General features: G+C 39.3%; 1 protein-coding gene across 1 annotated transcript in view; it reads right to left on the bottom strand.

Annotated features, from left to right (window-relative positions):
- bicc1a (BicC family RNA binding protein 1a) overlaps window positions 1-26,139 on the bottom strand; it is a 59,934-nt gene that overhangs the window by 26,811 nt on the left and 6,984 nt on the right. The window contains exons 2-5 of the mRNA XM_086259169.1: window positions 17,197-17,243; window positions 4,838-4,907; window positions 1,228-1,307; window positions 30-188 (exon numbers count right to left, since the gene is read on the bottom strand). Coding sequence (XP_086115295.1) covers window positions 30-188; window positions 1,228-1,307; window positions 4,838-4,907; window positions 17,197-17,243 — 356 coding nt within the window. The remainder of the gene's footprint in view (window positions 1-29; window positions 189-1,227; window positions 1,308-4,837; window positions 4,908-17,196; window positions 17,244-26,139) is intronic.

Raw genomic sequence — 26,139 nt, 5'->3', positions numbered from 1 at the left:
ATCCAAGACATTAAAGAAAAGGTTCAAACCTGGTTGCTTTTCTCTGCCTGGTTGTTCCTGTTAGAGTCTGGGAAATGGATGTGACACCCCGTCTCCTCCATCACCCTCTTGATGTTGTTGCCTCCTTTGCCAATAACGTGTGAATGCTCTGTGTGGGAAACATCCATCTTCAGAGTCACCCTGTTACTCTAATGAGAAGAAAGAGTGATAGTGGTTGAGAAGATGACTGATAACCCTTGAAAAATATCAGTGAGGTGAGAAAAGTACAGAACATTGTACATAAACTAAAGGAAAAAAGCAAAACAAAACTGCATTTACAGCTTTGAACTAATGAAGATATTTCTAGTAAATACACCCATCCGGCCCATGGGTAAAGCAACCATCTGGTACATACTGTGGAGTTTATAGTCTCCCCGAGCTACAACTGTGTGTTCAACAAAAAACAAACAAGCTAATAGACCTCTCGCTTTTTTGGTGATGTTTTAATTTCTTTTAGTTGTATTTATAGATTGCCAATTACCAGCAATATTCGAGGCATTTTAAGACACTGTAAAGTAAATACCTTACAATATTAAACAACAAAGAGGTCCAAGATTCCCTGATTCCCCTGCTATTTCTCTGATTGTAAATCCTGGTTCACTGAAAGGCCTGTTGAACATGTGTCCCCCTTTACGCCATCTGAACAGTCACAAAGTCATTACTTTTACAATTTTCCACTCTTTAAAAAACACACTCACATGCTGCACTCATTTAGAACAGAATCAAAGCAACAAAATATGCTGTTTATTAAAAAAAATGAATAAAGCAAATAAAAATTCTGAAATAATTCTGTGTATTCCAGGGGGGGGGGGGGAAGGCCTTTTCGTGACAAAACCATATAAAATGCTATAAACAATGCCAGTTGGGTGCAGCTCTTCCGTGTGGGTTGCTGTACAAAGTGCACAAGCGACCTCTTGCCCCTAGGGTGTGCTAGAGCCCAGTCACCCAACTATGTGAATTCTTTTGCTGTCATGGCAACGGAGCCTGCATGCACACACTGCAAAACTGAGAAACTCAAGACTTGAGTGTTGGGATTGATTAGTGGAAAGTTGATTGCTGTCAGTGGGAGAGTTCAGGTGAAATAAACCTGAGTGAAAAACACCTTCAGCAGGAAACAGAAGACTGAGAGCTGCCCGTTTACACACAAAGGACGTTTTTTAATCACTGTGATGAAGGTGTTTTCTTTACCTTTGTATCGAGGACAGACATTATTCGGTCTTTGGCTTCCCTTACATTCTCCCTCTTCCCGCACACCTTGATGTGTGGATCTGGCAAGGAAAGAAGAGACGGGCAGACGTTAAAAACGAGGCGGACGGCATGTGTTTAACGTCTGTAGAAGTATGCTATGTGCGTGCGTGACTTGGTGCTGACAATGAGCAGAGGCAGAATGCGACAAGTTCAATCCAAATATGACACAAAAAGTCTCCACTTGTCAACAAATTACAGTGCGTCAGACAAAAGCTGTGTGACAGTAATTACTGCTTTTATATCTGCCGAGTCTCATTTTTATTGGCAAGCAAATGCCATGTGGTGATTGGGGAAGAGGAGCACCTCTGGAATTACATTCAGGCAATCTCAAAAAACTGTGAGCTGTTAAAAACAAAAAAACAAAACAAATCTTGAGCTGCAATTTTGCCTAAATAGAAGACAGACACCCTCACCTTCTCTTTTCTGAACCTCATTCTGTCAACCTCCTTCAGCTTCTTTCTCAAATACTGCTAAAGATCACTGACTGTATTCTGGTGTTTATTAGCAGTCACTCCAAGACCCAGTAGTGTTTACCCAAATGCAAACTAGTGATAAACGCACCACTTTGAAGCATTTAAAATTTCTGAGTAAATACACTCAGCAACCACAAAAGGATCGCGCAAGAAATATCCAAGCAGTGAATAAACTGTGCCTCCTCAGCTTCTCAGCACAAACACTGCATAGCTAAACTTTTCACAGCTAATGGTTTTGTCTGCGCAGCATTGGGTAAGAATACATCTGGCACTGCTGCATGCAGGACCCCTGGAGAATGCAAACGCAAAAACACAAATATGTGCGTGTGTGTTCACGTGCACACATTCATGTACTACACGTCCACGGTCCATCGCCCACGTGTTAACTGTACCGAGCAGCAGGAAGTCCACAAAGCCCCCTTCCAGGAACACTCCTAACCATGCACACACAAACACAGGATCACAGATGTACAGCGTAGTCCTCAGACAGGACTTGTTGAAGCAGATTTATTGTTACAAAGTCACCGGGACCTTAGAGAAACTCGTACTAGCGTGTTTAGTCTTCCAAGGAGCTTAGGAGTGAAAAGTCCTGCATGGGTCAGATATGAGAAGCATAGAAAAGAAAACAGTCAGGGTAGTTTCTTTTTTGTATTTACAAAGGAAGCAAATGTTATTAGTTTGATATGCATCAACAAACAAGCACAGATCTTGTTGAGAGCGCCAAAAGGGTCGGACAACCTCAAGACTCCAAAAGATGCTGCATCACAGGAGGGAGGAACAACAGCTCACAGATTGTTTGCGGGTTAAGAACTCACAAAAAAACAAAAAGCTGAAGTCAGACAGGAAAACAAAACAGAGAAAAAAAAAAAAAAAAAAACAAGCACAAAGAGTGGTCAGAGATCTATCACAACCTCAGCACTGTTCCAGGGAATTTTCCCATCATTCTGCTGTCGTGAACAACAGAAATCACTCAACTTCCTCCTGTAACCGTTAGAGGGAGTATGGCCCTTTCAGTGTCCCCACTCCAACCTGCACAGCACATCTGGCAAACATTAGCCAGCCTAAATGAGTGCCGCAGTCGTGATGCAGAACACCCCCGCATTTTTGAAGTGGTGTGTGCTCTGTGCTTTTTCTCCACCCCCCATTTTGTATTTGATGAATGATTGTTGAATATATATATGTATAAAAAAAACAAAACACCTTAAGTCCTAATTTGGCACGCACAACACCTATGAAAACAAACAAAAACAAGAGTAGACCTGTAGCTGCGAAAGGTGAATGTTTTCAGTCACACAGATTTTTATTGTTCCACTTGACAGAGAAGAAACCTTTTGACCCAGAGCTCTGGCCTGGCAAAGCTGAAGCATTTTTCCAGCGAAGGACTGCATTAGAAAATACCACACAAATGAAGAGAATTAAAATCCTGTTGACTTCAAAACTCATTCAAAACATCTGCGGAAACAGTGAAACACAACTGGCAACTGGAAGTAGCTTTAAAACAATTATCCGTAATGGAAAAAAAACCAAAAAAATGATACTTTCTGAGACGCCAATAAACCAACACTGACCACTCCGGTGTCCTTAAATTGCTACACGTACGTGTCTTGTGCATGAGCGATATGGCTCCTCATTATGATAAACTGCAGGCTAGGTGCTGATGACGGCTTGTCCCAGAGGCTACCAACTTGCCTTATCGCACCTATGCAGGCGGTAGAGATGGCTAGTTGCAGGTGATGAATGAAACAGCAGAGCTGGCATTTTGATGAAGTGCGGCTCGCCATACGCAGAGGTTACAAAACATACAGATCCCCTCACATCTGCTGCTATCCCACCGAGTGTAATCAATTCCAGACTGCACATGAAAATTCCAGGGAAACAAGGAAAGCTAATGCTATTAAAGAGTGTGATTTTAGATAAAAATAACGGAACATAATCTGCTCCGTCATCTTCTGTCAAGAGCAGAGCAGGTGAGTTTTGTGTTGGACTAATTTTGTGTTCAATAAAAGGTGGATAAAATCTGTGTTTCTTCGTTTCCTGAAGTTTACAGAATGGCTGATGTGGTAAGTGAAATGAACTCTATTTTGCTGTGTTGTCCCTTCCTCTTCCCTCAATTCCAGGATCCAGGTGGTTAAAGCAGATGGGCAGTTTCAACCCCCCCCCAAAAAATGCATAAGATAACCAAGTGATTATATAACACTCTTACCCTCTGCTGCTTTCGGTTTACGCAACACCGGGGGAAAATCTAACATCATGCGTCAAAAACGTACATTTTTTTTTGTACACATCATCATTCCCAGGTGCCGTCAAAGGCAGGTTTTCTGAATGAACTAATACTTGGGGTGAATGGATAGTTGTGTGCGAATGAACTGCGTAGAACCTACAGCTGATTAAACAGCCAGAGGAAAAAGTGTTTAATATTCTGATGTGTTTGCGTCAACTTTTTATCCATAAAGAATGAGTGAGGAAGTTACATAATGTCACTGGATTGCACATCTGGCTTGAAGATGCGCATTGTTTTCCTCAGGAGAACTGCTAAAGTGGGCATCGCTACACCAACTCCTCACCCTCCCCTCTCCTCAATCCTGGCCTCACTCCCTCCCGGAAGAGCTTTAAATAACCGTGATAATGTTTTATTGGTAATAGAGCACTGGAACAACTTGGGCAATAAATGCGTGGGCAACCAACTCCCACCCCTCCACCTCCGCAGCAAAAATCTGAAAAAAATTCCTCCATGAAGATGAGGTTACTGCCTTGCGAGGGACAGAAAACATGCAATGCTTTCATCTTTTCAATTAAATTTTTAATAACCAATGCTAGTGCAATCTTGAAATACTCCCCTTTTTGTCCATCCGACCCCACCGAGTTTGCAAAGAACATTTTTCTGGTTACAACAAACTGACTCATAACCATTAACCTTTTTTTATTAGTTTTTTCAGATGGAAAACCAAAACAAAGTTAACATATAGAGCTCGTCATATCCATACATCCTATAGGCTCAACATTAAGCCCCCCAAAAGTAAGTTACACACAAGCAACAGTATAGGAAGAGTTTGGTATAAAAAGCGGGGAAACCTCACCTTTTTTTGACTTTGCTCCAATTTTCAGTTTAGAAGGCCAGGCAATCTGCGTTTGGGTCTCATCCATGATCTGAAACAGAATGAAGGAGAGCTGGCATTAGATTTTCACAGATATCAGTACTGGTTGTGTATTAGCAGACAAAAAAACCTACTAAATTAGAACTTTGAGACTTCTGTCTTGGCAGTAATTACAATAGTTTTACAGCAACATACTGAACTAAACTTCTAAGTTTGTAAATGTGTTTTTCAGATTTATTTCTAATTATACTATTATATAGATCACTGTGAGACACTATGTGGATTTTTGGAGATTTTAATTAGATCAGCTGTATTAGCAAGCACTAATTTGGGTGACTTTGAAAACACGAGGAGTTGTGACTGCGTTCAATTAAAAACTGCTCAGATTCTGATCAACACACCCACACACACACACACACCCACACACACACACCCACACACACACACCCACACACACACACACACACACACACAGGATTAAACTTATAGGTCACTTAGCTTTGCAATGCATAACATGCCTAGCAATCCTTTGGTCATGGCATTCAAATGAATGCTACTTTGACATGCACCTAGCAGACAAATAGACAAAGCAGGCTAATGCATCCTACGACTCCATAGAAACTCCTTAGGAACATGCCAATAAAGCATAAAAATCCTCTGCTAATGTTGTGGTGGCAGACAGCACTAGGATACCCTCAAAAGTCCCTGATTATATCCATGCATCAATGGATGAAGGCTGTTTTGGCAGCAAGCGTGGAAAATAGGCAATATCAATGTATGATGATCGATATATATATTAGGGCTGGGCGATATGACCCAAAATTCATATCTCGATATTTTTTAGCTGGATGGCGATATAAGATATATATCTCGATTTTTTTTTTTTAAAGCCATAAGTTAAGAACAAAAAGAGAGTTCTTAGTCACACTGTGTCCCAGATGTCACACGGGCACTTTTATTTACATACAGCGTAGATGTACATGAAGAAATTACTCAAAAATAAATTATCAGCATTTATTAAATAATCATGGTCCATAAATAAAAGAAAATGTTGTTTTTGTGCATAACAAAAAGCTCACAATTGTGCAGTCAAAATGTAAACTAATAGACGCTGAGCATAATAACAAAGAGACAGATTTCACAGCTGCACCACGTCTCTGAACAGGTGCCATTTGTGGTCCTTATACACACACAGTACGTATCACTCCGCGAGGCTCCTCCCCGGTAGCCATAATCCTCCGACATCAAGCCGTGCAGCTCCGTAGCTTAGCAAAGTCATATTAAATTTTTTTTGACAGATTGCTGAGCGCTGTGTACCACATAAAATCGGTTCGTGGTCAGTAAGCACAACCAGAATTCATACATAAGGCGCACTGTCGAGTTTTGAGAAAATGAAAGGATTTTAGGCCGTGCAGCCCCTCCGGGCTGCATGTCGTTAGCGCGGTTAGCTCGCTAACACGTTGACACCGTCCAGCCCCACGCACGGGGCCATCCGCGGTAATTCGCTAACGGAGATTTTCCGCTTTCATCTTGTCATTGCCTTGTCATTGTCAGGTGAAGCTATGGGGGAGGCGGAGTTGTGTTCAGTGAAGGAGAGGCGAGGCAGAGTAACGTTGCGTAGAGACAAAAGTGGACGAAAGAGAGGCAAACCTGCAGCTCCACAAGTATAATTATAACGTAACATAGACTATATCGATATAAACGATATTGTCACATCTTATATCTCGTATGAAAATATATCGATATTTTAAAAAAACTCGATATATCGCCCAGCCCTAATAATATATATATATATATATATATATATATATATATATATATATATATATATATATATATATATATATATATATATATATATATATATATATATATATATATATATATATATATATTAGGGGTGCAACGATACACAAAATTCACGGTTCGGTTCGATACTTTGGTGTCACGGTTCGATATTTTTTCGATACAAAAAAATGTTCATGCATTTTTAATTTGTCATTTATTAAAATTATAAATATATATTTTAACTCAAAAGTACAGTTTTTAAATTTAACCCTAACCCTTGTGCGTGTTTTTTATTTTGACAGCGAATGCGCACCTGCGGACCACTTATGTGCAGCCCTGGTTATTTAGCTCATCATATCGCAGCCACAGAAATTCTTTTGTCCATGAAACCATGAAGCTGCACTTTCTTTTTGCCTTATAGTCTGATTTGTCATAACTTCTCCGTTTTGTGGTAAGCTTTTCTTTGGCTGTCACTTCTTCACCCTGACCTGTCTTATTTGGCTCAGCAGAACTGAAATGCTTTTACACACTCACTCACATAAGCTCAGCGATTCTCTGCGCGATCAACCTCTCACATGTTTAAGCTTGCTGCGGGAGATTTCACTTGTCATGTTTGCATAGTAAGCTAACGATTAATAAGACGATGTCAGAGGAATTGGTGCGCAAATTATCATCACTCACAGATCAGTGCTGTCGCTCTCTATACACAGTTCGCACGATTGCAAAGTGAAAGCAAAAAAACAAGCGCAAATTCAAACGCGACTTCAATATGTCACATATTGACAGTGGCTCACCGATGCCAATGACATAATTACCCAGCTACATTTCTGAAAGAATGCAAAAGCATTGACATATATTTTCCTTCCTACAATAGCCCGACGGGCAGGGAAGAGATAGATTTTGGTAGCCCGACTGAAAAAATCGCTAGCTTCGGGACGTCGGGCTAGCGATATTGCAAGCCCTGTATCTGATTGAGGAATCACTCATCTTTGGAAAAGAGAGTTTATTACAGAGAAATGGCTCTTTCCAAAATAAAAGCTATACTATCCGCTTATTCTGGGCTATATTCTCAGCAGCATAAGGAGAATCATGTGCTAACAGCTGTCTAAATGACTCGGCTAAAGTTAGTAGCATGCTTGCTTTTTTTTGTCTGCTTTCACTTGTCTTTGCACTAGGATGATGTCGGCGTAAATGTGCAGTCATATTCGTTGTGTTCCCACTAGTGCATTCAGGTTAATCTCGTTGAAATGACCTTAACGCCACAACACGGCAAATCTCCGTTAACGAGCTACCGCCGATCGCTCCGTGCATGGGGCTAGACGGCCAACATGTTAACGAGCTAACTGCGCTAACACACTAGTTCACACCAATGTAATTGAGCATTGCATGGCACATCCAACATACTGTTTTACTTTAGTCCATGACTCGCTTACCTTCAGGGTCATACGTCACATGAAAACCAAAATAATTCCAAACGCCAGATCTGAATGAAGTTCAATTTGCCTGTTGCAAGGAGAGCTTAACTTCTGTCTCGCTAGCTTGCCCTGCGCTCTTCCTTCTGACTATGCTGTCTGTGTTGAGCGCTCAGTGGATCTGCGCTGGACAGTGCAGCCTAGGCGGAGTAGTCGAACACAGATTCACTGAGCGCTCAACACAGACAGCATCGTCAGAAGGAAAATTGATAAAATAAATTACAAATGTTGTATTGTTCGATACATATGCGTACCGAACCGAAAGCACTGTATCGAACGGTTCAATATCGATACGAATATCGTTGCACCCCATATATCTATATATATATATATATCTATATCTCTCTCTATATATATCTCTCTCTATATCTATCTCTCTCTATATATATCTCTCTATATCTATCTATCTAGATCTATCTATCTAGATCTATCTATCTAGATCTATCTATCTAGATCTATCTATCTAGATCTATCTATCTATCTATCTATCTATCTATCTATCTATCTATCTATCACTGGAGAAGGGGGGACAGCAGGTAGCAAAAGAAAGTACAATGAGCTGTCAAGAGGCTGCCAGCATTCACTCCTATTTTTTTTCTCCACCAGGAGGAAGTTACCTTGCTTGGCCTCCTGCCTACAAATCTATAACGGCTGCCTTTTGAACTGCCAGTCGTGAGAAGTACTTGATATTAATGGAGGGGGAAAAAAAGAAAAAAAAAGAAAGAAAATCAGATGTGTCTCCTAATGGCTTTGTCCTCAATGTGCTCCATCCTTGTTTTCAGAAATGTCCTGTGGTCTTATGTTTGTTTTAATACTTTCCAGGGGTTTGTGTTTTCGGGATGGAGAAGATATGAAATTCCCTGTTTCAGCTACGTGATCAAGCACCAGAGGCCCGCTTCAACACATTACATGAGCAGGGGCTGCCACTTAATATTCCTTAGTGGTCCAGTGCATTAAGCCATAAGCCACATATTGTAATTCAAATGGGAGAAAGGGTGCATTAAGATCCATCAGTGCTCCCTAGTCAAATTAGATGTTAGGCTTATTAGTACTGCTACAACTATTCACAGCTTTCATTGTCCCCTCAAAGATTATTAAATTATATCTGCCAGTTCTTTTTTTTTTTTTTTTAAAAAGACAAAAGTACAGCTTGTATTGCTAACTGAGGCACAAATCAGAAAGGGAAGCTCATAAACTCCTGTCTGCTTTTCTACATGTTGAAGGGTTTTTCTTGAAATCATCAACAACATAGTTTGACAGCTTATCCACAGCCAGTCACACACACCTGTAAAACAGAGCCAGCTTCCACAGGCCTGATGTGTGTTTCACTTTACGCTACAGCTGAGCTGTATATTCTAAGCCGATGAGGGTTGACGGCCCCTTTCAGGCCTCACTGATTTCCTACACCTTCACACATAAAAATGTAAAAACCTAGTACCCTGAAGTCAGAATTTTAACTTTTATTAAGCAATGGCATCTATGGGTTTATTTTATAGGCTCCTTTTAAAGGTAAGTAAATTTCCTCTCACAAGTGTCTGCATTCCTCCAGAAAAACAAAACAAACTCAATAAAAACTTACTGATGTATTGTTATATTCTTCCCTCCCTCTTAAACTCTTGACCCAAGTTGCATATCTTTTTAGAATTATCATCATCTAAGGGTAAAAAAATTAAGCTTTCAGTCCTCCTTGTGATTTATCCGTCTCGTGGTTCTGCGATTACTTGCAGTGTCTACTGAGTGAAATGTACATGTTGTGCAATGAAAATAAAGGCAAATTCTTCTCAGATAATCTTGCTCAACTATTTCTGTAAGGAATTTATTCTGGTATCATTAAAGGGACTAAGCTGGAAACAGATCCGGCCTTTAGCGTGCTGCTAATGATCACCCATTACTGTCTTACTGGAGACCTCCCCATTCCTCTTTGATGCAGGATTTTTTACAAGTGCTGCAACAACATTATCCATGTATTCACTCAAAATGGTTTTACACAGATTGTAAGTCAAGCCTGAAACCAAAATCTGACAAGTTTTATGTTAGTGAGTTTCAAACTAGCCTCGGGCACAAGCAGCTAATCTACAACATGACACCCACCCACTGACGTCTGGTATATGTGAGAAAGGACAATAAATCACAAACACCCCTGTAGCTGAATGCAAACTTTTCTTCGCAGTCTGAATCACATGCTCACACCAGCTGGATGCATCACAAGCAGCATTAAAGGACATTCTGTTCCCGGCGATAAAGACAAATTCTCCCTTAACTTTTTCCTTTAATTTTAAAAGTTTTTTTTGTAACTTCTGCTCTTACAAATCACTCTCCTGTGGCAATGACACGCATGTCTGGATTTGTCATGAAGGCCTTTAATTTAAAAGCACATATGAAAGAAACATAAGACTGCAGCAAGCTCCCAGAGGTAACAGAAACTGCAGTGGCAATGGTGGAACTAAAGCCAGATGACTGATAGCGAGTAAAATGACACTGTAAATGGAAATGTACTTTTCACTCTCTTAAAGCTACACAGAAACTACAATGGAGCACAGAAAATAAGCAAAGTAGAAGGCTTACGATTTAAAAAAAACAAAAGACATTATGGCTTATACCCTAACTTTTTCTGTAAAAAGGGCTTTGTTCAGAGAAAACTGTTTCCTGTCCAGCGTTGCTGTTCTTGGCAGGGTCCTGCAGATGGGACTGATTTCTGGCAGACCACACACCATTTTAAAGGGTGGATGGTGTTTATTTATGAAGGGGCTAGCAAATGCCTCTCAAATGGGTGAAGATATTTGCACAAATTTAAGTAACCTATATATTTACCATTCCAGCCACTCTATTCTGCCACCCTAGCCTTTCTGAAATCAATACAAAAATGACTGTGGCTCCAACAACATTTCATGGCACGACCTTGACATGATCAGCTCTTAGTGGTTTGCAGCTGTGCGTGCAGATGTGTGCGTAACATAACACAGGATATCATTAAGTAAATGTCCTCAAAGATGGCACATCCATTTAAAACACGTGACTGCGTTAGTATGTATTGCACAGCAGCAGTCGACAGTGTAGAGGCATGTTTCCTGGATCTCGCTGCAATGGTGCAGCTGTTGATTCAGCTGGAATATGTGCGATTGTGTGTGTGTTTGCGGGGATGACAGAGGGTTTCTGGGGGGAGGTGTCAGAGTTACGAGACTGAGAAAACAGCAGAGCTCGAAAATGACAGCACTGACTGAACCGTTCCCGTGAGGCTCAACAGTCATAGCTGAGTTCATGTTAACAGAGTGCTAAGTTGCAGCACCGTAACTCCTCTGGGCAACACATACACACGCAGACACACACACACTTTAATGGATGACGCATGATAATTCAAACTGCTTGACTGAACACAAACATTTGTTTATGTATGTTTTGATGCCACTCATACTGACCTAGTTATTTCAACGTCTCACAGACGTATGCCAACCAAATATTTCACCCTGACAGTCTTAATTTTTCAGGTTTTTTCCTTGTCAGCGCAGCGGAATACAAAATGCGTCAGTGTAAATGAAATGAATTACATCTGGCATCAGATGTAGAGAACACTGGCACTTAAATATCCTGCTTGGCATTATTTAGAGAACCACAACCTCTGGGATGGAGACAGAAGCAGGACTGGGGAGGAACTGGATAGAGGTTCAAAAGGCTTCTCTTGACTCAAATCCACTCAAAGCTCTTCTGTGGTGCGTGGCGTTATCGTCTTTTGTTGCCCCACGACTAAACCTCTACACACCTCTCCATAGAGCTTAGAGTGATGCAACACTTCCAACAGTTTACAGCGTAAAAGTTTTTACTGCATAACAATATGATAAACTGTTCACTGACGCACGCTTTCTGTTAAACAATCAAGTATATTATTTGGAGAGAAATCCCCTGCTTACACCAGAATGATAACAAGGAAACATTAATGGATTAATAGAGTGCAAAGACCTAATAACATTGGAACAACAGCAGGGAAGAGGCAGAAAGAGACGTGCGAGAGGGGAAAAACATGAGTGAGTGATGCCAAAAACAGGCTGAAAAGAGAAAAGGGACATAGCTGGTAAGATTCCCTCACAGGAGCTGCAGGGAACTTCACATGGCTAACTTCACAGCTGGCGCACCCTCCTGTTGTCCAACATTGTCTGCCATCTTCTCTACTATTTTACTGACAACATGAAGAGGGTGGACTGTTTTGGACTCTATGACAAAAAGTTGCTCTGAGCTCAAAGGAAGTCCAGCAGACAGTGAGTAAGAGGGTTTGATCAACTGCAGCAGGCAGGCTTGGGAAGAAAGTGCGGGGGTGGATCATTTTGTGCTGCTCTTGCCAGAGACTGAACTCTAAAAATCTCAACTGCTGAGGCAACTACAAAATCTAATTCCCAACACCCAAAGTGTAAGAATGTGTGCGTCAAAAATGACTATATGCTTTCTTATGTGTGAGAGAGACTTTCTTCGTATGTGCCTTATTAGTCCCACTGAGTGTGTGTGGTTCATGGGTGTGTTGGAAGGGCAGGAAGCGGTCCAACTAAGAGTTTCCATTTTCATCAACTTCAAGGTATTTCACACACCTCATCCATTTCTTTCAACAATCCACAGTTACACCGTGTGTTTATTTTCCCAACTCAAATTGGGCATGTATGGTGATCACGCTATCAGAAGGGAAACTATACAGAGCTGTCCAAATGGAAATTCTACAATAAAAACATGACTTTAGCACTTTACTGCTTCTTACCAGACTGCCAACTCAAACAGCTGCATACTAATTTTTAATTGTCAATTTAACCTCTAGTAACCACTGTTTCTTTGAACAAGCTGTGACAATATTCAAGTCAAGGACTTTTAAAGTCATGGCTGGCAAAGTCAATACACCACCAGGCGTATTTTGCCAGACCTGCTTTGAGGTAGACATCTAGACTGCATATCCTAAACACTGCCGTTCTATCCAAGCCAAAAGAAGTGAAGGAAGAACTAGAGTGCATTATATCGAGAGTCCTTGTTAAAATTCCGACGAGGGAAATCTTAAGGCGCCTGGTTTGCATTACTTGGTTTTTGAAAACTGCTTCAGGGACAGTTAAATTGCCTCCTTCTTTGACATTTAACTCCGATTCCTAACCTCCAAAACCAAATACGGAAAATAGACAAAGGAGGAATGCTAAAGCAGACCGCTGTCCATCATTTATTTCATTACAGCCCATTAACATAGTATAGAGGGAGATTTAATATAATGAGGAAGCTGAGTTTTAAACAAAAATCAATCCACTTGAGATAAATTAAGGAAACCACAATATACTTCAATATACACTTTGAATTTTCATGTCAGATCTTACAATTTGGGTCAACTGTTGTCAGTGTGATTAGACTGTATGCAATGACCAATCTCGATTACGTTTGAGACAGTTTCTTTTATATACCGACTCAAATGCTGCACAAATCGACATACCACTCCATTAATCATAGTTATGTACAGCATTTGGTGTTTTTTTTTTTTTTTTTTTAACAACAGCTGACTATAACACACAGTAATGATACAATGTGTTGCAGAAGCCTCGTTATTCATTTCATGCAATGTGTCTAATAACTGAGAAGTGCAACCTCTGTATCTGCAGATGATGCTTCAGGTGTTAACTTTGCAAAGTACGTTTTAATACAGTCAGAGTCTCGGTTAATTTTTTTTTTCTTTCCAACTTGCTTACATAAAACGTCATTGTGTAATTTAATGCTTGAACTTATACAGGTCTACTCAGTCTTGCACTTCAAGTTGCTAAAATACCCCTTTGGAAAAGTTGCATTCACTTCAAAGCCAAAGGCACCACTCTGCCAAGACCTTAGGGACATCAGATCTCTACATGCAAGACTGTTGATCTGCTGCTTTTAGAACTGAAGCACAGACGGAAAAGACATAACCCAACATTTTTTTTTTTTAGAAAAATAAAAAGCTATAAATGCTTTGTCGCAATGACTCTTGTTTTAGGGTCTGATGACAGACAATTTTTACTCCCAAAACATGAGTTGAAACATAGCTCTGCCCGACACAATGTTGTGATCTTAGTCAGCATCTGCACAGTCTTTTCTCTTGTGACATATGCATGCAGACAGGTTGTGGAAAATCTATAAATTTAAGCCGTAAGCTGAAGTTTTAGTATTGTGAATTGTTGATCAATAGAATTTTGTTTTATTTTAATTACTTTTAATATCATTTTACATAATTCTTAACATGAGGGGGACAAAGAGTAAATCAATCAGCTTTAAAGTCAATATTGGGTATGATCGCCTTTGGTTTAGGTAAGCTTTCTAATAATTTATGCAAAGAGTCTTAACAAAAAGTTTTCTGGGCTTATTAAAGGACGTTCAAAGCTCTTTTTTGGATGTTGGCTGCCCCCCCCCAATCGCTATCAGGATAATCCTACACTGCTTCTGTAATGTTCTAAGATAACGTGGTATGTAGCAGCTTTATCACCATTTCTCTTCCTTTTTGACAACCACCCATTTGTTGAGACATTTCTGATAGGGCTTCAACAAATATTAGATTTATCTACTGAAGGTCCACATGCATCCATCAGGTCCTGTATCATGTATCATTGTCCTTCACTTGTCCAGTTCCCTCATCTTTAATTAACAATACAGTGCAGAGATATGCCAAGTTTGTGGATGATTGCTTGTTGGGAATCACCTTATCTTTAGCATTTTTCATAAATTCAGCTGAAGAAGTGGGAACAATTTACATGTTTTTGTGAGAGGCTGCTAGTAACAAAATGCCCGAAGATGCAATTTAAAATTGGTTCTTTGCTAAGTTGCTCGTTATATGTTAGTGTCCCCAGTCTTTGTTGTGGTCTTTCATTTTTTTGGAAGCAAACACATGTGTCCCTCACGTTTTTCTGTGTCATTCCAATAGTTTGGGCAATCTCCCTCCAGGAATTAGCTGACATCTGTGAGTCCTTATATTGAGGCTATGATTATTACTCTCTCACTGATAATCAAAAACTGCAGGACAAAAAGCAGCAGTGACAATAATTGTGGGCTGTGTCAACGCCCAATCTAGTTAATTTTCCAGGGAGTTTACAGTTGCATCATAGGTTATGGTGTAGAGTTTCCTACGGGTTTGTGGTTAGAACGTAGCCACTGTGTAGATTTAACATCCATATAGCCATTCTCTTCTGCTTATCCTTGTCAGGGTCGCTGTAGCCTATCCCAGCTACCATAGGTCGAGAGCTGGGTACACTCTGGACAGATCGCTGTTAGATACCTAACCCAACTAACTGCATGTCTTTGGACTGTGGGAGAAAGCTGGGGTACCCGGAGAGAACGGGGAGACCAGAGAATCATAAATCCCCTGTAAAGCCTGAATAAAAGAAGATTCCACTATAAATTCTCAGGTTCAAATACTGGACTGAAAATGAGTGAAAAAGCAGCCAACGTCAAAAAAAAAAAAGAAAAAAAAGAAAAAAAAGGTTAAGGCCTTCAGAAAGCCAAGACCAGACTCCCTAAAACCACCGCAAAGTTGACCTCGTCCTGAAACAACAGCAGCAAAGGCAATGTCATTTCTTGAAGATGTTATGCTGCTAAAATTAGATAAATTAGTTGAAAATTAAGTAAGATCTGACTGTAAAAAGATTTAAGAGATTTTGTTGGTTTTATAAATGATTTAGATAATTTCATTAAATATCACAAAGCCGCTAGAGGCAAGTGTTGGTGTGATTTGTTGATGCGTGAACACATTATCAACAGTTAACAGTGAAAGTTTAACATCTCATCCACAACTGCCTCTAATCACCGGTCCTGCAGCCTGTCGCCCAGCATCCTCACTGCTTCGCCTCAGTCTGTAGATATTCACCTCCGCAGCTCCAAAACTTTTCTGCTCTTGATTTCACTCTTTATTTGCGCAATTTGTTCCCCACACTCTGGACTCTCTGCAGTTCCCCTGCTGCTCTATAAAGCCAACAACTCGCCCGGTTCTCCACACGTTCGGTCACACACTCCGTGCTCTGAGTGGCTCTGCTTCAGCTCAAACTCCCATACATGACACGTTTGGCCCTGCAGTAACTACTACTCTGCACTACAGCAGGCATCATATCAAAAAGTGTATAAATAGTAAATGTTGCTAGGCAACCTGGCATGTACAATATTGTTTTACATTAATTTCTATTGGGTCTAAATTACCTCATTTGTTCTAGGTATAAACGGTTATGTTTATTTATTTATTATTTTTTCATTTTTATTTCACACATCCTAAAATTCACTATTTGCTATATTTTAACCAATTTCGATATTTTCTTTAAATGCCACGGAGTGAAAATGACCCCCTTCGTGGTTCTACTGCTAACAGAGTGCAAGAAAGTCTGAAATTAGGGGTGGCTCAAAACATTTGCACCATACTGTATCTCAGTAACTCAACCAACTCAGTCTACTTTGATTAGTCTTTTGTTAATTTTTCATGGTGATCAAGTTTGCATTGCCAAGCCCTTGTCAGGATAGGTTCCAGAAATAAAACCAGGAGAAAGTCACATTACTGAATAGTCAGAAATGGTTTCACTTGAGAGTTTGCAATTAATAAACAATTGTACTGGTATGAAAGAGCATCAATTAATAAAGAACTGAGCTATACAGCCACAGTGTCATACTTGACTGTTCCCCAAGTACCAGTACGAGAATGTGAGCAAGTTGTCACCCATTCAGAAATATTTAAACTCACTGAGCCAAATCCTCGTTTCATTGAATGTAGTGAAGCTTGAGGACATTTCATTAAATTGCTCACACAGAAAAGTCAGTGATGCACTGCTTGGCCGGATTAGGGTTTCTAAACTTTAGATAAGCTGGTATATTATGGTACATTATGTAACTGAGAAAGCCCCCCCCCCCACCCAGTGTTGTGTCAGCTGTGTTATAGTATCAGAGCCCTGGAGTGGTTTAACGTCAGTGTAGTTCCATTGTTTTTATTTGTTTACATTTGTAATTAGGACTGACTGAAGGAGCACCTGAGCATCTGCTCCATTACCAATGAGTGAAGTGCTGCTCAGTGGGCTTGAAAACAACCCAGAGACAAAGCACACATTATCCAAGTGCAGACTACACACTCACCTTCTGAAAGAAATCCTCCCCACCGTTGACTCTCCCCTCAGAGGCAGCTAGAGTGAGACAGAGGAAAGAGAAATATAAATTCATCAAAACCACACAGTCACTCAGTTTTTAAATGTACAATCCAGCCTAACACAGCCAAATCACACACAGATTATCCAGTCCTCAAAATGTTACCGTATCTGCACTCAGTAAAGTGTTTATGGTGGATCTCCATTTCTTTGCATATTGCGTTTGGCATGCATAGCGATACTGCTGATTTGCAAGAATGGTATAAAAATGTTCCAAGCAATTTTCTATAATCCTAGAGATTGGACACAGCTTCCGTGTAACAAATTGATGGATACAGTGAAAATATTTGGGCATTTTACAGTAGCCATTAATGGAGCATTTCATACCACACTTGGATTGACTGATGTTGGTTTTGCACTTCTTAAAATAACATTCACACTTACGACTTTTGTCTGTCAGCATACTGTAAATGCCTGGCCTTGGAAATGGTACATGACAACTTTAAAATTCCCAAACATTGGGTGTAAACAGACTAAGGACTTAGAGAAGCAGTGGTGTTTGACTTAAAGTAAATTTCCAAGCAGGTGAAAATGCCAAGAAACTCCCTTAGCTGATACAGTAAGCAGGAGAGAAGCACAGAGCCAACCACCAGAGCAAGTCAGGCCTGAAGTCTCTCCAGCACATCTGCAAGTCCTCCAAGCTGTGGCAAGTTCTGTTAATGCAAAATACATATCTCCTATCCAAGGAGAATTCTCATGTTCCTGTCATTTGGGAATACAGGGAGAGTTTAATGATGCATTTCGGTCAACGTTCTCAAGATGGATCTGCTGCAGTCTGTGTAAATCTGGGTCAGAAACATCTGCAGCGGTAGAGTTGCCGTGACTTACAGTTCAGTCAAAAACGCTGACCTCGGTGCAATGACGACAAAAGTGTCCGAAACATTTCAACATTTATTTCTGAATGGACAGCTGAAGTATAATGTATTCAAAAAGTGACTTTGCAGTTTTGAACATTAGAACCAAATTGAATAACTAAAAAAAATGTATGGTAAACTTATCGCACAGTAAATATCGCTGTCTGGACTGTTGGGCTTTAGAAAACCATAATGGTAATCATTTATGATGAGTTATAATGAATCAAGAACGTAACTGCAACTAAATGGAGCTCTAAACCTATTACGTCAAAAAAGAAAAGCAAGCAACCATATGGTGAATGCCCTCTGAGCCCCGTTGAGTTTTATGTAAAATTTCCTCAAACCTATAAAAGCTGGCCCATTTAAAAAAAAAAAAACAAGAAAAAAGCCCATTACAGATTGTACACGGTGCAAACAGTATTATATGATGATAATCCCACTGTGAAATTAGGGTGTGGAAAGGATTGTTGAAGCTTTCCTATCCACACCACATTTTAAAAGACAGATAATTAAAATTCACTAAGCACTGCATCCTTTTCACCACCCCAATACACTGATAACATGAATATTAGCTCATCATTGCATCCAAAAGCACAAAAAAGTGGATTAGAAACTTGTGAGTCTGAATCTGGAGAGTCTGATTTAAGCGAGCTTATGTCCACGACCATTCTTCCTGCTTTGGAAACCGATCGGAAAAAAATTCCATCTGTTAACACTCTTATGCAACAACAACATTAACAACTGTCACGAAAGGGAAAATAAGCATCTTGTTGAATCAATGCTGGATGTCTCTTCAGCTGCGTTAAGAGCCTCTGATAGCGGATGCTCATAATGACAGCGTCAGCATTCTGCTGTGCTTAATCTGATAACAGACGAGACTAATAAGGGTGAACAGGATGGCGGGGGGCTGTGACGAGCTGTAAACACTGGTATGGACTAAAAGCTGTTTTGCATTGATGTAATTTCTCTTGTAATTTGTATTAATTTTGGGAATGCAAATATTTTACAAATCAGTATTTGATTCTTTAGATAAGGTATTTGTCAGGTAAAACACACAAAATACTTGGCCGCTGCTTGCCAAATGCAAAATTGTTTTTGCTTTACTTTATCTCACATCATATACTTTATTTTCGTGACTGTCATGCATCCTAGGCGGGAATTTTAAGACGGGCACTGTGGTGGTATAGTGATTAGCATCGTTCCTCACACAAAGAAAGTCCTGGGTTTAAATCCTGCCAGCCAGTTGCTGTTTTTTCCTTGTGTGGTTAGCTCTCAAAGGCATGCATGGGTTAGGATAATTGGCAATTCTAAATTGAGATGTAAATGGTTGGTGTTTTTCCCTCTCTGTGTTATCCTTGCGATAAACCAGTGACCTACCCAGGGTATACCCCATAGGATTTCTCCCCCCATGACAAACAACTGATAAAGCATAAAATGTCATGAGTGTCAATTTGAGCTACAGTTACAACTATGCGGCTACCAAATACAAAACAACGTGTTCCGTATTCACAGAACTCCCAGCATATTTAGTTTATCTCAGTGAATGTAGGTTTAAGTGTTTTCATCCAGTATTTGCTTTAGTATAGAACTGCTCCGACTTGAAAGCTCAGTTTTGTAGGTGGTCTGAAGTTCCAAGATTATGAAAGACCCTGCTACCGTGTCACTTCCTGTAAGAACTAAGACAAACCAAAAGGAAAACAGCAGCGTCGGTTTTCCCCCATGTCTACTGAAAAATAAAAGCAACACACTGTCTATCAGAGTAGACCAGCTGTTCTTTTATCATCTCATCTCCTCTTATCTTGCCTATATGTGACAAAATAGTGACACAAGTACAGGTTAAGCCAACCAAAAGGTAACTTACAATATTATTCTACTTGGTAATAATTTTCTATGTTGGAATCTGTGTTGTAACCCAACTGGAGTCAAGGAGATGATGTGATTATATTTGGCTCCATATAGCCAAATAAGGTGGTAAAGTTGCACAAAATGCTTGAAGAAGCAGGAAAACATCAAATACCTATCCACTCACTGATTTTAAACAAGTCAAACTCTCGGTCAGCTGTATGACATTTTCACATACATTTTCACATATTCAAATAAGACAATGCATTTTTAAATGAATGAACCAAATGGGGAAAAAAAAATGTGAAGAAGTTGCCGTGGTGCCTTGAAGCCACTGTTATGAATTAGCAGTACACAAACTAAACTGAAGTGAGGAAAATTACATTTATTTCACTGATAACTCGCAAAAGCAAAGACTCCAACTCCATCTTTGGCATAAATGAGGAGCTAAATGGAATTTGGTATGGGACAAGATTGAAAACACGAGCCATGTGCAAAAAGCAAAACATCCTGTTGCCATATGTGTAAACTGGCCGTGGGAGAATCCAAGGCAGAGACAGACTGTTTGATGAGTTCCAGTGTATATAATTTTTTATAACTTGTTTGAGAAAAAGAAAAAAAAAAAAGTAATTATAGCAGCTTTGGAGGTGGGATTCGGGAAAAGGGTGCCTTGGGTCTTGAGAGCTCTTTGCAAATGTAAAGCAAATTAGATCCCAGGATCTGCAGGTAACGTCTTGATCATGCTCAATCATCCAGGTAAGCAAATCCCCAAAAGTTGGTTCTATTATTCTGTTAATCTGGACGTATTGTTTTCCAGTGAGAGCTGACTGCAGGTTTTCCCAATCTTACAAACAGTACATTTGCATAATGACAGAAACTAGCAACACTGAAGGAACGATGGGCTGGGAGATCATTAATATGCAAATTCTCATGACCATTGATCAACAACTCAAATCAAAGCTGAAAAAGATCACCACGAGTTTTAAAACGAGTGTGCGGTACCACCAGCAGTGTCTGATCTAATGACCTTAAAGCCCGAGAAGATGAATGTGGTTTCAACAGGTCAGATAAATATTGAGGAGCTTGACCATGTAGGGCCCTAAAGGTTAGAACTAAAATTTTAAAATGAAACCTAAAATTTACAGGTAACCAGTGAAGGGAGGCCAAGATTGGAGTGATATGCGATCTTCTCTTGGTGCCTGTTAAGAGACGTGCTGCAGCATTCTGCACAGTCTGAAGACTATTTAAGGCTGATTTGTTAAAACAAGTAAAAAGGCCATTACAGTAGTCTAAACGAGAAGAAATAAAAGCATGAATAATCATCTCAAGTTCAAGCTTTGATACCATTAGTCTGAGTTTAGAAATATTCCGTAAATGATAAAAACAGTTTGTTTGTGTGTTTGTGTGTCTACAAACCGATAGCACAACTTTGACCTGAATGGGATGTGTAACAGGAAAAAAGAATTTGCTGTCCAAAAGTCCAAAAAGAACAATAAAGCAAATTTATTTTTGGTCGGCGACCACAAAAGCAAAAGCCACAGCTTTTTGGAGTGATGGGCTCTACACAGAAGAATCAAAGGATTGCTTGGCTACAATAACATTATACGTGTTTTTCTTGTTTTGCCTTAAGGCACAGTAGACCTACATAGATTTTTATGTTTTTATCTTTTATGTTAAGGAAAAAGAGCTAATGTGTAATTAAATGTGCCATATAAATAAAAAGGCAACAGCCATATGTTTGGTGAACATCAAAGAAGTCTTTTCATACTAGCTGTGAAGCACGGAAGCCTAAATGGTATGGTTTAGGTTGTCTTGCAGCCTCGTAGATAGAGGGCGGAGTCAACTTTGAATTCATATAAAACATTACTTGAAGAAAAATGTGAAGACATCTGTTTGAAGCCGAACATGCAGCGGAAATATCAATGGGGTAATAATCCTTAGCTCAGGAGTAAATCCACCAAGGATGTGCTTAAAAAAGAAGAAGAAACACAGGGTGGCCTAGTTAAAGAATCCCAGTGAAGTATTGTTTTTTGGAAGAACATTACATGCATCAATGTTTTTGTTGTTATCTTTAGGTACTGCGTCAAAGATGGTCAAAAGGAATGTACTTTTTTTTTTTTTTTTTAAATCAATCACTACTGATTAGAATAAAATACCAGCCTCATCAAAAAAAAAAAAAATTGCTCACATGAACATTAAGTTAAGTGACTGAAAGGCTGCCTCTCTACTGCCCTATGAAAGACCGGGATTATTTTCTCTGTTTTAATGCAGTGAATGGAATTTGCACTCATTATTGTTGAGTTTGAGACTTAAAATTCAGAAAACCAATAAATTCACCCTCTCAGCTTCAAAACAATCATGTGATGATTTGCCAATAATATAAAATTAGAAGGGAAAATAATGACCAGAGAGATCCTTTGGATTTAGCTTTGCCCTGTTTTTCAAAGAACTGACAGGCCTTTCACCACACACACACACAGACACACACAAAACAAAACTGCAGAACTCATGCCTCTGTACTTAGATAACCAAGAAGCCTGTTATTTTCACCAACAGAGAAAACCAATTTAAATTATCAGCTTTCCTTTGGACAAATTAAATGAATATTTGCATGAGAGCTGAAAAACAGAATATATCCAGATTTTAAAATACATTTTACCAGTATATACAATTCCAGACTCATACCAAAGAGACTTCCATTTCTCAAATGCATTAGATCCATAGTTTTGTTCCTACCCAGGTTACACAAGGACAATGCAATGCTCCTCCTTCCCAGCAATGTGTACTGTAAAGCCATCACAGCTGAAAAATGAGCCAAAGGCCCTGAGCACAGTTCACATTTTGCAATGGATTATGTCCTCTGATGTATTTTTGAAAATATGGTACAAATAATGTGACACTAACTTAAAGCAACAAACTCGATTGTATTAATTTGAGAAAATAGACATAATAGTTGTAGTTAATCAGATCCACACTCTCCAACGCTTTCTGTATAATTATTTAATATAACTAATCACTGTCATTGCACCAACAAAAAAAAACTATACAGGCCTAATAGCGGGCAGATGGAGTAAGGTCTGGTATCCATTATTTTGTGGAAAGAGCAACTTTCTGGGAGATTCCGCTGTTTTGACGTTGAAGGAATGTAAACAGTGTTGATTTCTACAGTTCTGGCTTCATTCCACACACAACAATCAAGCAAACAATAGAGACATAGGGCTCAATAAATCAAATAAAAATATATTTTTGACGTTAATATTTTCACCCTTGGACAGTTTCAGTTTTATGCTACACTGGTTTAACGGAAAATCTGAGACATGAGCTCAAGTTCTTTTTTTGTGTTTTTTGTTAAAGCCAAGTCACAACTCTCCCAATAACTAGAGTACAAAAATTTCATGGCAAGGATTAAAGTAATTATCCATTTAGGCTGAATGTGTCAAAATCAATTATTTAATACCAACTAAATAACAAAGCAGGAGTTTGTACACCTGGGGCTCGCTATCTAAACAATTTGTATGGATAAAAACTATTTGTTTACATTTTCCCCCGACACATAAACTAAATGTGACGTAAGCATGTGCGGACTGCATGTGTTCTTTGAACCACGTGTACACATTTTCTTAAGAATGTCAAGCTTGATAAGATGCAGATGAAAAATTAGCTGAGACATATTATAAGAGTCTTCTTATTATGCCCAGGCTTTTGTTTGTATGTTGATAGGTGGTTGCTAGGCAACTTGATCTCATATGCATACTTCAGGTTTTGTGGAAATACATTGCAAATTACTAATGTGAAATTTAAATCATACAGTGCTTTTATAAGATGATGTTGGTGCAAAAACAGTGCTACCGCCACTACTATTCTTTAATGTGGTTTCATTTGCCATAAATAGGAGTGCAAATTTCTCAAACTAAGTACAAGATCACTGGGATTTATGAAGAGGATCATGCATATACATGCTTTTCTAAAATCTGACATGTGCACATTTGCTTTTCTGCTTTCATGGTTGTCTGACTAAAACACACAGTTTTAGTCATGAAACTACACACGGCACTTTGCCTCTGGTCTCTGGTATTTGCACTGTGCAAGATTTAGCAATCAAAGGCCTTAATGTGAAAGGATTTCTTTGAAGACAAAATCTTTTTAAATTGCAAAAATCAAAGAGAGGCACCACCTAAATCTCTAAACTGCAGGGCTGCTTAGAAACCTCTGTAGGTATTGTACTGGCACTAACCACAGAGGACTTAAGGTGAAACTTGGAACATTTGCAGAAAAGTCTACGTTAGCATTAAGCTAAGAAAAGACGTGGTGAACTTCATAACAACAAGTCAAACCTAGGAAAGGTTTGACATCTTAGCATACCAAAACGAAAGACATGGATTAATATGAAAGCCAGATTTATAAACCGTTCCATGCTCGCAGGAAAACAACAAGCTTGCAAAAACTACAATTCCCACATTTTATGAAAACGAGGATGTTTTTACAGCAGCTTTCTAATGTCCCTCCCCACAGTCAGAGCGGCAGTTCTCAGCTGATTTAACATGGAGCTAATGAGAGGGCCTGAGAAAGCTATTGCAAACCACAAATGCACGTGCAATGCTTGTTAACACATGAACACGTGTATTTTTTAAGCATTATAGAGAATTTCTTCAGGCCTGGCTAGGACTGCATGGTTTAAAAACTTTAATACCACTTCATAGAATATCTTAGTTGTTAATACTTTGACTTAAGAAGGTGACATTTTAATTATATCATATTTAAAAATAATGCAAATTACATGAGAAAGTCTGTGATATGTATAAATTGATCTTGGGTTGTGAGCTGACCTATTTGATCTACCATGAACTCCTTTAGCCCCAAATGTTGACTTTGTTTTTTCCCCTTTTTTAAAAGTTGAAAATATTAATTTCATGTAAATGGACACAAGTCAGCACAGATGAGACCACACTGATGATAAGCCATGCTCAGAGACACGACTCATCAATCTACACTGTGATCATTACACAAACTGATGCGAGACTCTGTTACACACTATAATTTAAATCCCCTCCAAAGTAGTTAAATGATAAATAACACAATCAATAATGTTGAGTGAGGTTGTCTTTCGGTAATTAGAGCTGCTCACAACCAGCAAGTCTGAATATCTTGCATGAAAGCCAGTTTCTACAAGTGTAATACCACACAGCTGACAAGTACCTGGCAGTAAAAGGTTGAGAGATTTAAATGAAAACAGACAAAACCCAACACTCGAGTCTCCCTGTAAACTGCTCTGGAATATTTTTGGCAAGATGGCATCTACATAGCACCTGAGACTCATTTCTCGTTTCTCTACAACAGTATCTGATTACCATTTCAGGATTAGGAAACTGTAAGAATACAACAGAGCCAAGGGTTTTGTTTTATGTGAGCTTATCTAAACTGACAGAGAAGCATTCTCAGCTTTTAACATGGACATTTGTAAAATAAAAATACAATTTAAAAAAAAACCCTGGAAGACAGAATCTGTTTAGTTAGAGACAATTATGCTTCCTACGGCAATCCTCCTTTTAGAACGAATCAGTTCTGCCATTTACTGATCGTACGAGGATAACTGTTAACCTAACAGACACTTTTTGAAAATTTAGTTCACATTTGTTAGGGCTACTTGGAAAGCAATTTGGGATTCCATCTGCTAAACTTTGCCAATTTTGCCACTGGGGGCAACAACCAGCATTTTGGTGCATCCGGTGTAGCTAAGACAGTCTATCAGATATCGGGTTCAAGACTGTTCTGGTACAGGCCATTGCTTACAAAAGCAGCTGAAATGAGAAAATTGTTCCCACTTGTGTTCCACACACAGTTTACCTGCATACAACCAAAACCTGCTCAAACATGATGGAAACCATAATGTGTCCAATGCTCAAACTATTGTCCTTTGCATACAAATATTGCACATTTGTGTGTGGATATTCATTTAGGGATTTACTTGGGAAGTGACCTGTGAAAACAGCTGTCAACTGAGATTTCATGCTCTGTCATCTAAAGTCCAACATTAGCTTTGAGCACAAAACAATCAACACTATAGATTTCCCTTGATTTGGGTTGAGGATTGCATAATTCTAGGTATTGTGATAACAATGACAAAGCAGTAATCAACCATTACTCAAAATCAAGAAGTCTGTCTTGATGCTTTTATAGCG

The sequence above is a fragment of the Aulonocara sp. 'chitande type north' Nkhata Bay genome, linkage group LG13 (genome assembly GCF_057382095.1).
Source record: "Aulonocara sp. 'chitande type north' Nkhata Bay isolate Kocher_YH1m ecotype deep benthic linkage group LG13, A_spYH_male_GT1.1, whole genome shotgun sequence".
NCBI classification, from domain to species: domain Eukaryota; kingdom Metazoa; phylum Chordata; class Actinopteri; order Cichliformes; family Cichlidae; genus Aulonocara; species Aulonocara sp. 'chitande type north' Nkhata Bay.
Note: the sequence above shows the minus strand (reverse complement) of the source record. Positions and strands in the feature narration are given on the sequence as shown.